The 13,957-nt window shown below is 42.7% G+C and overlaps 1 protein-coding gene across 1 annotated transcript in view; it reads left to right on the top strand.

Moving 5' to 3' along the window:
- APBB1IP (amyloid beta (A4) precursor protein-binding, family B, member 1 interacting protein) overlaps positions 1-9,721 on the top strand; it is a 46,019-nt gene extending 36,298 nt beyond the window's left edge. Inside the window, exons 10-13 of the mRNA XM_010012442.1 lie at positions 3,313-3,411; positions 4,386-4,503; positions 6,659-6,750; positions 9,096-9,721. Of these exons, the coding sequence (XP_010010744.1) occupies positions 3,313-3,411; positions 4,386-4,503; positions 6,659-6,750; positions 9,096-9,629 (843 nt within the window). The 3' untranslated portion in view covers positions 9,630-9,721. The remainder of the gene's footprint in view (positions 1-3,312; positions 3,412-4,385; positions 4,504-6,658; positions 6,751-9,095) is intronic.
- Positions 9,722-13,957: the final 4,236 nt, after the last annotated feature.

A 13,957-nucleotide genomic window follows, 5' to 3' on the forward strand; every position in this document is an offset into this window, starting at 1 on the left:
ACAAGCCTGTAGGCCGGAAAAGAGGCAACTTGTCAGGAATATGGTGCAGATCTCTAAGCTCAGGAGTGGCATGGAGAGGTGTGGTTAGGGGTCAGCCATAAAGTGTCTCTTCCAACACAGCACTGTTACACTAAGCTAATAGCAGCCAGGTTCAGAGGTGGTTCCACTAGAAGATGTGGATGCCAGAACTCACTCTGGCTCAATAAAAAGCTGAAATACCTGGAGAAGTCCATTGGAGAACCTAAACACGGAGAAACCCTGTCTGGCTCAGGACATCCCCTAACCTGAAAACAGATGCAGACAGAGAGAGTACAGAGAAGGAAGTATCATATATGCTTGTCTTGTTATTTCTTCTCCTTCAGTATCCATTTGTGGCCACTGTCAAACTCCAGATACTGGGTACAGGGACCTTTGATCTGCCACGTTGTGGGTGTTCTTATGAAACTGGTATTTCTGTAGGGTGCCCCAGAGGAGAGGTCCGTGGCAGCCTTTCTGAGCTCCCCATCAGCAGATGCCCATGGCAGGACTGTGTCTGTGCAGCACTGTTACCTAGCTTGCTCTGTGCCATGTCTTCCTCTGCCTTGTTTATACACGGTATACTTTATTCCAGATGTTTGTATGAATTATCTGTTAAATTATAGAAGTTTTGCCTTTTCTTTCCTTGTAATAAAAAGCTGTTGGTAGGTGTAGTGTTTGAGTGGAGATACATGGACCCATTGGACTTCCTTGTCATGAAAAAGAATCCTTGCATTTTCCGTTTCTTAAAGCTTTGGGTGCCATCTGCTGGGCTCAGTAGGACCTTACACACTGGAGCAAAATTATTAATTGCTGGTTGAAAAGTACTTGAAGAACTGAATTAACCCAGGGTTGCAATGTCTTTGCTTGTAACTCTTGGTTCTTTTGGCTCTGTTGGCCATAATGGAACCTAGATGCATGGGATCTACTCTGTCAAACAGACAAGTGTCTGTGTACAGTTCCCATTTAAAGATACCATTCAGACTGAATTCTTTAATGGTTTTCACTGTGTCTGGTCGCATAATGGAGAAACAGTGGAAGGAAATAAGGATTGTCAGGCATTGTGCCCTGGCCATGTATTGCAGTAGCAGAGCCCACTCTGAGCAGCACTCAGGCTGCTGGAGACGGGGACAGGCGGACACTGGGGAGCTGGAGAAAGCAATTTGTCCAGGAGCCCTGGTTACTTGCCTCTGTTTGATATGTGGCATAGGGGTATAGCAGCAAGATACACTGAACTGTGTGAAGGGGTAGTGTGTGAGTGCACCACATGGGTGAGGCATAGCTCCATGGGATGAGCATGGTTCCTGCTCTGCAGTTAAGGCACCTGGTGGCAGTGAACTGGCATCTCTGGGCTTGCAATGTGCGATGTCCCTAGCTCTCACCTTGGGAGTGCCCAAGAGCAAAGTAAGAGGTTAAGGCAGCCATGGGCTGAAGCAGACTTTGCATGTTCATTGTCCGGGGCAGATGTGCCAGCTATGTGTTTGCAGAAAAGTTGGTGACAGTGTGATCTGTGTGAGCAGCACAGGGAGCTGTAACACAGTGACCCACAGCACTGCCGTGGGGCACATCTGACACTCTGAGACCCCTTAATATGCCTTTGGTTTTTATTTCTCACAGTTATCTCGTTGGTGTGTTCACTCTTGCTCTGTAATTTGATGATACAGGACTTTGGTAGCTATACTGACTTGTGCAGTCCCGTCCTCTCATCCATCCCCTTCCTACTTGTTCTCTCCCCAAGCCACAGTGCCCCTTATCCCCATGCTGTGTGTGAGGCCATGCTGTGTACTGCTGAGTTAAAAAAACCCAAACAAACCAAAACTACAGCATGATGAAACGGGTTATATTGAACTCAGACCAATTCCTTTTCTTTTTTTGTATCACAGCATGGCCTCATGAACAGTTGGGTCAGCACAAGCAAGGGAAGCCTGGTGCCTGCAGTGCTGAAGGGGGAGCAAGCGCTGAAGGGTGGCTGAGGAGTGAGACCTCTGTGTTCAGCACTGCTGTGGCCAGGGCTTGGCCTCTGCACTGGGAATGCCCCAGCCACTGGTAGGCAGGCACCTGCGAGGAGACATCTGGTTCCTACATCAGCCCTGGGCTGGCAGGCTGCTCACAGCACTTCGTGTGTCCAGCACTGCTTTGCTTTGGGGGCGTAATGATATGTGTAAAAGCAGGGTTCTTGCTGCTAGGTGGAGGTATGTTTTGGATTTTTAACTGCACGGGCTGAAAAGAGAGTGGTTTGACAATAGTAAATCCTTGGAGCATGTTTAGATGTTCTTTTGTGCATTCACAGTACTTCACTGACTGTGCACCTGTTATTTATAATAGAAATGAACACATAAATGACAGGTTATGAAGCCTTTTCCTTTGGTTTCATTCTTTTCCTTGTGTATCAAGAGATGGCAGTATATTATTCCATCCAAGCTATAAAGACTTACAGCCTTCTCTGCTGTAGCAGGGCAACCAAATTCCTTCAGAGTCTTAGAAAGGATGTTCAGTCTCAGGCAAGTAGTCAGCCTGGCATATTGGTGATCTTTGAGTTGCAGTGGTTTGTCACAACGTACCAGTACTATATTGATCAGTAGGGGAAAGAGATCCTAAATTTTGTCCAAAAGAACAAAAAAGGTTTAAAAACATAAAGGTTCCTGGTACAAAGAAATTAAAAAGATTACTTCTGGTGATGGTGTAGTTCGAGTGATCCTCCATCTACAACATACAGCAGTTTTACATAACTGTTGGCAAACAACAGCAAGAGTAAAGCAGAATAAAAATGTATAGGAAGAAAGCTAGAACTTGGCCCAGAGAAGGGCAGTCAGTTAGAAGGCTAAATCTGTTTCAGCTGCGAGTTCATACTTAAACAAATTTAACATACTCTTTGAAAACTAATTATATTCAGTGTTCAGTCTGGATGCCTTACATATGACAAACCACAATGAGAAACAGACTTCGTTCCAGTGTTCATACACTGAGTGTTAGACCTTGAACCATAGCATTTGTAGACTTCATTGAACTCTAGATCACTGCTAGATTTCTGTAGACCTTGAATTCACATTACAATGCATTAAAATTACTTCAAGCAAGTGCTGCCAGTGGCAACTCATGCATAGTTCATAACCACCATCTTTTTTATATTTTATCACACCCTGGTTTTGCTGCCTTTTTTTTTTTTCCCCCAAGTCATCTTCATGTTAACATGATGCCTATAGGCAGTGTTCTCACTGAGGTCACTGGTGCTTTCGTACTTTTGTATAGTGATTTGATGCCTGTCTTTGTCTTATTTTATGAATTAATATCTTTCAGCATCCCCAGATTCAAAAGGAGTCACAATATATCAAGTACTTATGCTGTGATGATCAAGCAACCCTGCACCAGTGGGTAACAGGAATAAGAATTGCCAAGGTGAGATTAAAATTTAATTTGCTTAAATATGTTTTCTGTAAAATCATCCTGTCTTCCTCATGTTACTGACTGTCATCACCTCAACTGGAAATACTGTGACAAGAATGAACATTTATGATAATTTTACCCTAGAAAGAAAGAGTAGAAGGGCATGACCAGGATGGATTTGCTGAATGTTTCCATAACCTACTTACCAGTGCATGTTTCTGATTAACACAGGGCTGAATTCTGTAGCTGTAAAATTCATGTACTTGTAAAACTTACTCCACAGTTATCTGGCACAATAATAACAGGCTGTGGCTGAAGGTGTGCAAACTCTGGTCAGTCCAGCTGTGACATTTTTCAGACAGTTCTGTCCATATTGTCTGCCTCACCCTCTTCAAAAGGTCCTAACTCACAGCTCGCTTTGTTTTGCAGATAACATTAAGGGAGATGGGTTTATACATAGCCCAGTATACTGGCTGTGTCTGGCTATACAATCTTGTTCCTGTTAGATGTATATTCTTCTCTGCCAGTTCTTCTGCAGGGTGGCATCCAACAAAGGTGTGGGGTGGACATCAAATTATTTTGTATCTTACACTGACAGAGCTTTTTGCTCTAGAGCCCAGGATTCAGTGTCCCAAGACTCCAGTCTGAAAATGTAATACTTGGAAAGCACTGGAAAAAAATATTTATTGAGAACAGTTGGTTTTAAAGACAAGTTTCAAGATTTTTAGATACTGAAATGAACATAAAATACGAGGAAGATATCAGTAGGGGTCTAGTCATGGGGGTTCATGTTTTATTGTGCTATTAGGGAGATGCTTTCCACCTGGCCCATATACAGAAATAGGCACATCCCTTGCAGAAAGCTACTTTTGAACAAAACTGGGTAGGAAGGAATGGGGTCAGAAAAGTTACCCAATAGCAAAATGAATGCTTGGCCTCTGTCAAGCTTAACACCATGCTTACTGTATTGTTTTGATTATTTTCAGTATGGCAAGCTGCTGTATGATAATTACAAACGTGCAGTGAAGAAGGCTGCCTTGTCCTCTCGATGGGCAAATCGGGGAACAGTGGAATCAGCTGCCCCTGCAGGATCCTTACCAGCAGGTACCAGTGATGTCCCAGCAGTTGAAATCACACTTACTGCCCTCTTCTGTCATCATCAGTGTTCAACATAGTTTTTGTTCAGAAAACTATCCCCTCATACAGCAAGATGTTTTGTTTTAGACAGCCCAGTGTAGCTCTGTAGTTATTTGTCTATAACTAAGCTAGCAGCAGAGCTGTCACTTTAAAGTTAGCACTCAAAGAATCCAAAGACAGTCCATCGAAGGTCAGTTTAAATCTGCATAATTCAATAAGGTTTTTTTCTGTTGACATCTGAATACAAATGCATTATCCTCCCTCTGCATTTTACCAACTGATGGTCCATGGCTTGAAGTTTTCTGTTGGCCCATCTCTACCCTGGCTATATCAGAGCTTTTCTTCCAATGAGTGAAAGAGATGAGTGGGATCTCATTCTGAGAATGATCATTTCAGAAAGAGATTATTATAGGGTGAGCCACTCTCTTTCCCAGCCTTTCACTCATTTGTGTGATAACAATGCGGGTGTTGGGAAAGAATGCAGAGTAAGAAATAATTGGGTTATTTTCTAACCTTACTTTTCCAGTAGCTTAATCATACTGCTGTTACTTACTTTATCATTGGACAGGTAGAACAGTGCATGATACTAGCTGTAACTCACATTAATGTTTTTAGTTTACATGTTTAAGACAGGCTGTATTAATTAGGAGAAACATGCTGGCCAAGTACTTACTGACATAAGACAGGCAAAGTTAAAATCTGTGTTGACAGTTAATATTCGGACTTCTCACATGGGCAACTCAGAATCCTCCAAATACCTTACCAGGGCTTCAGTTTGTCTTTTCTCAGTACATGTGAGAAGAGAGTGATCTTTCTACTACTCCTTGGAGTCAAATCATTATAATAAATGCACATTTGAGATGGGGAGAGAGATTTTGCACAGTAACAGATTGTTCAAAATCAAGGGATTTTCTGATGGTTGGGGGGGTGGGTATTTTAATGAGAGTGGATGGGACAGTCTTGGAGCATTTTGTATTCTGGTATTGACTGCAGAAGAGAAGTGTCTGGCCAGCAGGACTCCATGCTGGTGCTGCAGTCTGTAGTGGATTGGGGCAGGATTGAGGCCTTGTGAGGTATATATACATCTGTATAACTTCAGTTCCTGACTAGAATCCAGGAACACTGCATGTGATCATGAAGCATACTGCTAATCTTAGCTAATGGATCCCAGTAAATGATTAAGTAGCCTGGAAAGATTTTATTTATGTATGTTGTCTCTATGGAAGTATCTCTGATGAATCATTAGTGTTCTAACTGAGGCAAGTCACTGTGATTCTGTCTAACAGTTATCATTACTGCCTTTTATAAAACCTGGGGCCTGACTATAATACTATAACCTGAACTGCCTGACTGTGAGTAGCTGTTGGCTCATGGTTTGGAAATAGAACAAAGCATGTTTTCTTCTGTTCTGTTTTCAAATGGCTGTATAGCTATTTGTATGGGCTGATTTCAGTATAGGCTAAAATCTGCTATAGAAAACTATAGTCCTGTGTGACCTTAGCTGGGAACTGTACTCTATTAACTTCAGTGGCAGCCAAAAGCAATGCTTAGGAAGGCAGGTGGAACTTCTCACATCCCATGTAGCCTGTAGTCCCTGGTCACGCTGCTTTAGCCATGTGTTCCTGTATACCCAAACAGTATAGTCCATGGTTCTGAAGTGTCCCAGGTGCCAGGCATATCTCAGGCAATGTTGTTTGTCTCTCTGCCTCACTGTGTGTGTCTTTGGATACTAAAAAAACCAGTGTATGTTGTGTGCCAGCACAGTATTATGATGTTTGAAGGATGAAATAAGTTGCTTTATTCAGATGTACTTCCTGTAGGATTGTCAGCTACAACCATGGAGGCGTGTGGGCTTTATCATGTGGAGACTTATTAGTTTTAATGTAAGGTATCTTGTTTACTTTCCTTAGGTAATGAACTGAATACGAAAAGTTTCAAAGTAAGCCTGAAGTAGAAACCAGACATTCTTATGGATTTTACTGAATTAAATATAAGAAACCTGTAACGAGTGGTTGCTTGGTGGAAGTTGTAAAGATGTTTTTCTTAGTTTACTATTCCCTGATCTGGTTAATACCATGAAAATGGAACCCTCTCTTCCCTTTGTCTCCTCTCCTTGTCACAGGTGCTGTTCAGTCAAATGGACAGGTTCCCCAAATTGTTTGTCATTCCAGTGCAGAATTTCCAGAGACTCAGAAGAAAGCGAGTACATCAGAGGTACAGGTGAGCAGTTTACAAGCAGTGCAGTAGTTAAATGTCACCTTCAAGTTTGTTTTTCTTCACCCTATCTTTCACACTCGCAGTGTACTGTTGTTGAAAGCATTTGGCTCCTGGGCAAAGTGGCTGGTTCCCTGCTGCCCCTCTTTGGGTTTTACACACTGCAAATGGTGTGGCTGTAGCACAGAAGCAAGGAGCCAGTGATGGGAGGTAAAGGCACAGCCACCCATCATTTTTATTCTTCAGAACAAGCCGTGAGTTCACACTGCAGGAATAGGGGTGTGCCTACTGGAACAGTCTCAAAGAGTCTGTGCTCCCAGGGCCTCAGTGCCATTTCCTGTGTCTACCAGAAAACAGGTCTTGCCTTAGTAACACAAAGGATATAGTACTGTTTTCAACTGGGAACACTTTGCACAGCAGAAGATGAGTGTTTAAGAAAGGAGGAAGTGTGAAGATACAAAACATTACATGTTTTCATTAGGCTTTAAATGAATTCCTTGGTTAAGCTCCAGATTTTGTCTACTTGCACCATCTCTGACTGTCAAAACATCAGCAGGGTACAGCACGAGAACTTTAGAAACATCCTACAGGGAAAAAAAAACCAACCCTGCATATGTTTGCAGTTAATTATTCATTCCCTCCATCATGCATAAAGTGCATGGGACACGTGAAATGGAATTCCTAGGATTTTTCTGTCACCTGCATTGTGTGTCCTGTGCTTCTTGTTTCTGTCTTTAAAGTTCCTCCTTGAAAAAGATTTGTTTCTCTGTTCTGAACCTTACTTCCTCTGGAACAGGTCATGTTCTCAGAACTCAGCCAGTGGTTCCCTCCTCCTGTGTCTCGTTTACTTCCATCTTTGTAGGGAAGGAGACTGAGGAAGAGAAGGCTTACAAGTTATGCTTAGCTAATGCCAGAATAAGTACTGCTGACTGTAGGGTTGCAGAGGACTTTCCTTTAGCAGAAGTAAACACGTTGCTTTCTTCATCTCACAGCTTCTACAAGCCTGGGACCAGGGGAGCAAGCTGAAGTCTTTCAGGGTGCACTGTGCTACAGTTAGAGTACTAAGCTAGCTGGGGCTAACCTGATAAATTAGCATAGCTAGAAATGAGTGTGTTACAGAGCTTTGTTTTCAGGGCAGCAGACTTCTCCACAAGAATACAAGAACAGATAGTATGTATATGTAGTAACTGTAAACAGCTACCAGTTGCTACCTGAAAAAGAAAAAAAAAAGAGCAAATTATATTCAGATATCACCAAATGGGCTTTATTTATGTTCAGAGTTCACAATCTAAAAGAAAAGCCACATAAAATTTAGTCAGAATAAGCATCTCCATAATTAACTGCTACCCTGTATTTTATTTTTCTCAACTCGCGTGATGGATGCTTTGATTAATTTTTCCTTCAAAAAAGTTGTCAGAGGATTTGATTGCCTCGTGACCTTGCAAACATGGCTACAACCTCCTGGCTTCAAGGACCTGTTCGTCACACTATTGATTTGAAAGTGGAGGCAGCGTGTACATGTGCCTTGCCCAGCAGATAGAAGACACCTTCCCTAGGCTTATTAGTGGCTCTTGCCGGGTGACTAGTGAAACATCTTTCCTATGCTGTGCACTGCACAGAGTCATGAGAGATGGGGCTTTCCAAGTGCCTCTTCCCAGTGCTTAGCAGTGCTCTCCTTCTCGCACAGAGGGGGCCCAGGGTGCTTCCCTGCAGGTGAATGCTTCACAGCGTGCCACAGAGTGCTGGGGACAGCAGATCCAGGCTTTACATTTGTATGTAAACTTTACATTCCCAAATCTGTCCATCTTCTTCCCGGTTCACTGCTGCTGGGTCTAGTGAGTTTGGCAGAGATAGGCGACTTCATTGTTTTATCCTTATCCAGAGATCCACCAGTCGGAGCTAGAACAGGAGGTGGAGACACAAGAGCCAAAACTACATCTGCTTTTTATATTCTCAAATCTTGCTCAGTATTTTTGGATGTAAAAACACAGCACAGATTTTTATTTAAGTCTTCATGTTCTCAGGGAATGAACAGCAGGGTGGAACATCAAGAAAGTGTCTTTATATGTCTTACTAACTGCAGTTCTTTGAGATTTTAAAAGCACTCATTGTCTGAGGACAGCACTCACAAAAGCACTATGAATACTGTCAAAGCTCTGTGGGCAGCTCCAGCAAGAAAACAAAATACTACTTGCACTCTTCAGGCAAAATGTACTGTACTTCATTTCGCTGTTTGTCCACCGCACTCTTCTCATGTGTATTCACATCTTTGTTCTCAAGCAGTGGCATTAGTTTACACATGCACTGACTGTGTCTTGTCCTTTTATTCCTTCTGCCTATTAAAGGCTAAGTCAAATAACATCATTGCACCTGGCCTGGCGCAGCCAGTGATGAGGCCACAGAAATTCCAGAGTAAGAGGAACTCGCTGCAGCCTCCTCCTCCACCTGAAAGGCGGTCATCTGCTATTTCTGCTTCACCGATTCTACCCTCCAAAGTCAAACGAGACAGCGGCATTTTCCTAACGGATCCAGATACGTTTCCAGCGCCACCACCTGCGCTGAAGGTTGATTTTCCACCACCACCATCTGATTTCTGTGAACCTCCTCCTGATTTTGTGCCGCCACCACCACCACCACCGGCCTCCAGCAGCAGTAATGGAGACCTGCCATTACCTCCTCCACCTCCACCTGTCTCCACTAAACCACCACCTCCAACAAAGAAACCTGTGCCACTTCCATCAAAAAGGCTGGAAAACACTGGACAAGCTGGAGAGCCACAGTCAGCTGGGCCACCTCCAACTGGGGGTGGAGGCAGGCAAGCAGATTTCATGTCTGACCTAATGAAAGCTCTTGAGAAGAAAAGGGGCAGCAACTCCTGAACTCTGGGAGCAGGTGAACTTCAAGCCATAGCTGTTTTTGTGAGTCAACATGCAAAGTTGTGCTGGATCAGGCTCCTTCAGGACGAATTCTCCTTCAGAGTTCCTTCTGGGGGGGTCTCAGGAAGTAAGATGGGGTGCCCTTTGTGCACCTCTTGGTCCCTATAACCTGCCTTTTCTGCCCCTACCCCTCTGTTACTAGCTACCATTCTGCTATCAGGCTGAGGTAAGAATTGGCTCTAGTCTTTCTTCCCTCCATCAGGACAGCCAGGGATGGTGGAGCAGCAGTCGCAGTGCTGCACCACAACAGTGTTGTGTGAATTTTGAGAAGTACGAAGATCCCTTTTCACAGAATTCCCCTTAAAGGTTCTTTATGAGAAAACCCCCAGCTGTGGGGGTTTGGTGGTTGGGGTTTTTTTAGGGATTTTTTTTTGTTTGTTTTTTTCCAATAAAAAGATGACAATGTTTTTCAAAAATGGTCTGTCTTAAAACATAAAACCTCAGCTAGATCATTCTGAGATGCAAGGCAGGATCAGAGCCATTTCCAGAGGGTCACCCCAAATGCTACCACACTCCTGCTTCCATATACAACTCCAGTCATACCTCTCAGCACTCACAGTTGCTGCCTTAAATCAGATTTCATTTGGTTAATCTTAGAAAAAGAAAAATTTAGTTCAAAATCTTGTGTTTTCTTGGTAAGCAGGGATTTTTTTTCCTGTTGGTTAACATTTGTCTTCAAACTGTACCTAGAAATAGTCTGTCTCTTGAAAGACTTCGTGATTATCTTGTACCTGATCTGAATGTCTCCTCCTACTTTTTTCAATTTGTTCTCTCATTTTAATTCTCCGTTGTTCACTTAGGCAGCACTCATTATTAGTTCTCAAATAAAAATAGCTTCTATTTTATATCTGCACAAAGTGTCATAGTTAATGAACAGACATTTTACTGGCAATTGGTACCACTTCAAATATTTTAAAGAGGTTTTGTCTGTATGTGTTAGAAGTGTGGTTGCTGCAGTTTGGAGAAGGCCCACCCCCTCCCCACCATCCCAATACAGCTACACTGCATTGGCTTCACTCCCCAGTGGGGTCTATGTTTTAGGTGAAGCATTTGACCAATCCAGAAGAAGCAGGGGTCTTTTTTGGCTCTCCAAGGTCATGCAGATGTATCAGGCTGTCTAGGCCTGGCCTTCACCCCCCGACAGACAGCTTGCAGTCTCTGCACTGACTGATGTCAATGAAAATGTTGTTGGTAGAGTCTGAAAGTGTGACACTTAACTGAGGTGCCATTTCACCTATGAGTTGTGGACCATTATCTTCCACATTATCCACAAGGTTATAGCACAAACCACCCTGTTATTCAAGTACAGGCAGCAGTACTGGCTGGCCTGTCCCGCTTTTGTTCAGCTGGTCCCTCCTGTGTTTGCGCTTTTTGGTGGCTGTATGAGTGTAGACCACAAGACAGCAAAGACCAGGGCTTTGCTATGGTAAATCACAAACCACGAACACTGAGTATCAAGGAACCAGCCCCCTGATAAGCTGGAGCAGTGAAAGGCAAAATGTGACCATCTCAGCAGTAGGAGGAACTGGTAGTAACTGCTCAAAGCAGTAAGAGTGAAAGGACAGGCTCCTGGAAGGACCAGTGTAAGGCTCATAAGCTTAGTACACACTTTAGTTCCAAGTGCAGGAGAACAAAAATACTAACTAGCTAAAAGCAGAAGGGTTAAAACTAGGGGTTCATAAAAAAGGCTGTTTTCCAGCGGCTTCCTATATGTAGCTGAGGTAAGCATTATGCAGATTGATCACTGAATGCTAAAGAGCTGCGTGTCATTTTCTGACAAGGTATTAGGAGTGCACATCTTCAGCATACTTGGGTGACAACAGCTGTCTGCTATCCAATTATTTTTAAATCAAATGAGTTTTCTTTTATGAAGTATACACACAGCACCAAACTAGAGCAGGACATGTCCATAGAAAAATGTTGCACAATAAGCTAGTTTCTCTGCATTCATAAAGCACTAAGACTTCCACATGGCTTTCGTAGCATTCACTCTCCTGCCCTATTTCCTCCCTTCTCTTTTGTTACAGCACAATAAACTCAATTTTATAAATTTTAAATCTGCAGTCAATCATAACTCACACACTATCTTACACAAAAGAAAAAGTTGAGCTTTCTTCAAAACAAGAAGAATCAGAACCTACAGAAAACTCCAGAAATCAATTAAAATGCTGTGATGATTAGACCTCTATCAACTATTTTGGGTACGTACATGGTTGCATTGAATTTCTGAAATGTAAGTATTGAAACTCTATTCAGAGAACAGAGCTACCATCTTAATGATACACAATTATCTAGCTTTATTTGGTACAAAAATATGCTGCAAAGTACAAAAAGGTCTTTCTTTTCAAGATTGTAAATCAAAGCATTTGTAAAAAGTAGAAATTAATCTTTCCACCTCTTTCTAACCTATTGCCACATGAAATTGCCCAATTCCCGCAGATACAGGTAGTATATACACTGTAGATTACAGTATTTTAGTGTGAAAAGACCTGAAATTGCAGCATGTTATTTTTAACCTCTCTCCTCCATACCTCATCTGGAAGCAGTCTCAGCAGCTGTTGTTGTCTTTGGGCCCTTACATAACTGACGTGGAAGAAGGACCAACTTCAGGCAACCACTTTTCCATTGGTCCTTAGGGTTAGAAAAGTTAGGGTCATGTGGAAAAGTCAAGATGTGGAGGGTCAGCACCACTACTTCTCAGAACTGTCTTCTGCTACAGGAAGAAGATGAGAGTGCAGGTAAACACCTCTGATTACCAGCCACAGTATCTTTATTCCTCATCTGCTCTTGTATCCACTGCTGTGTTTATGTAATACAAAGGAAGAGGCAGCTCCAGAACCACAGGTGGAAGCCAAGGATTTTAGGCAATATATCATGAAACACAGTATTAGTGGCTACATTGTCATAATAAACCATAATGATTAAATGTCACTGAGCATGATGTGGGCTCATTACTGTTAAAAAACACACTTAAAAGGTAATGTTGAGATAACTTCTACGTGTGGTTTTCATGCACTGTCAGGTATTGAGAGTGGAAAAGTAGAAACTTAAATGGTTCATGTGGCAAAACTATAGGAGATAACTATTACTTATGGGTTATCATTGGCAGTCTCACAAGCATTTTCTTTTTGAGAGAGACACAGGAGACGAGGGAGAATCATAGAATGATTAGGGTTGGGAAGGACCTTAAGGTCATCCAGTTCCAACCCCCTGCCATGGGCAGGGACACCTTCAACTAGACCAGGTTGCCCAAGGCTCTGTCCAACCTGGCCTTGAACACTGCAGGGATGGAGCATTCACAACTTCCTTGGGCAACCCATTCCAGTGCCTCACCACCCTCACTGTAAAGAACTCCTTCCATATATCTAACCTGAACTTCCCCTGTTTAAGCCCATTGCCCTTTGTCCTATTGCTACAGATTCAGTATTGTTAAGGCTTATGAATTCTCACGGTCCTGCAGAAATATTCTAAGGCAGTTTTATCACCATTAATGGTCAGTACTGACTATTACAAAATCAGAATAGTACTAAAAACAGGTAAGGTGAACTGCATGGTAAAACCAGGGTGAAAAAAACAGTGGCAGATCGGCCAGTAAAACAGGGTAAGAAGACATGACTGAGTCCATGAATGAACTCCTGGAGAAGCAGCTGACCTATTCCCTGCAGCCAGAGGAATAGTAAAATCAATTTTCAGGGTTTGCTTCATTGTTTCAGATGCTTTTGAAGAACCTGAGAAAAGCCTCACAATGAGCATAGTGGGAAGTATGTATCACTGCTTGTAAAAAGAGCTCCCATTCCAGATGTTCTAGTTTTATATCGTGATGCTGGAGGCTTTCTTTACATGTAACTAAGGGTGAAGCACAGCTCCACTTGCTCCTGTTACTAATGGGATTTAACATTTACAAAACACTTTGAAGGAAAAAGCAGTATAAAAATGCTTTGTACTTACACAGTTATTCCATGAGGTGAAGATGTACAGGCAGCCATGTTTGGCTCACACACAAAACTAACTTAATGGATGTTTGGTTCAACACAGAGTTCTTTCCTTTCACCTAACTGGAAACCAGGGTCCGAGCTGTAGTGCTGCTGTATTTACCCTGCAGGCACAAATACATTCACCTTCAAATCATCACTTAGCTGCAGTGTTAACTCATTCCACTGCGAGTGGTAATGCTGGCTTTCAAACATTTCATCACAACATGCTGTTTTGCTTGTACATATCTGAGAAGAGACAAACAGCAGTGTTTCAGTAGGTCAAGAATGTGCCCCCCC

This window comes from Nestor notabilis, unplaced genomic scaffold (genome assembly GCF_000696875.1).
Source record: "Nestor notabilis isolate BGI_N333 unplaced genomic scaffold, ASM69687v1 scaffold2234, whole genome shotgun sequence".
Taxonomy (NCBI): Eukaryota; Metazoa; Chordata; class Aves; order Psittaciformes; family Psittacidae; genus Nestor; species Nestor notabilis.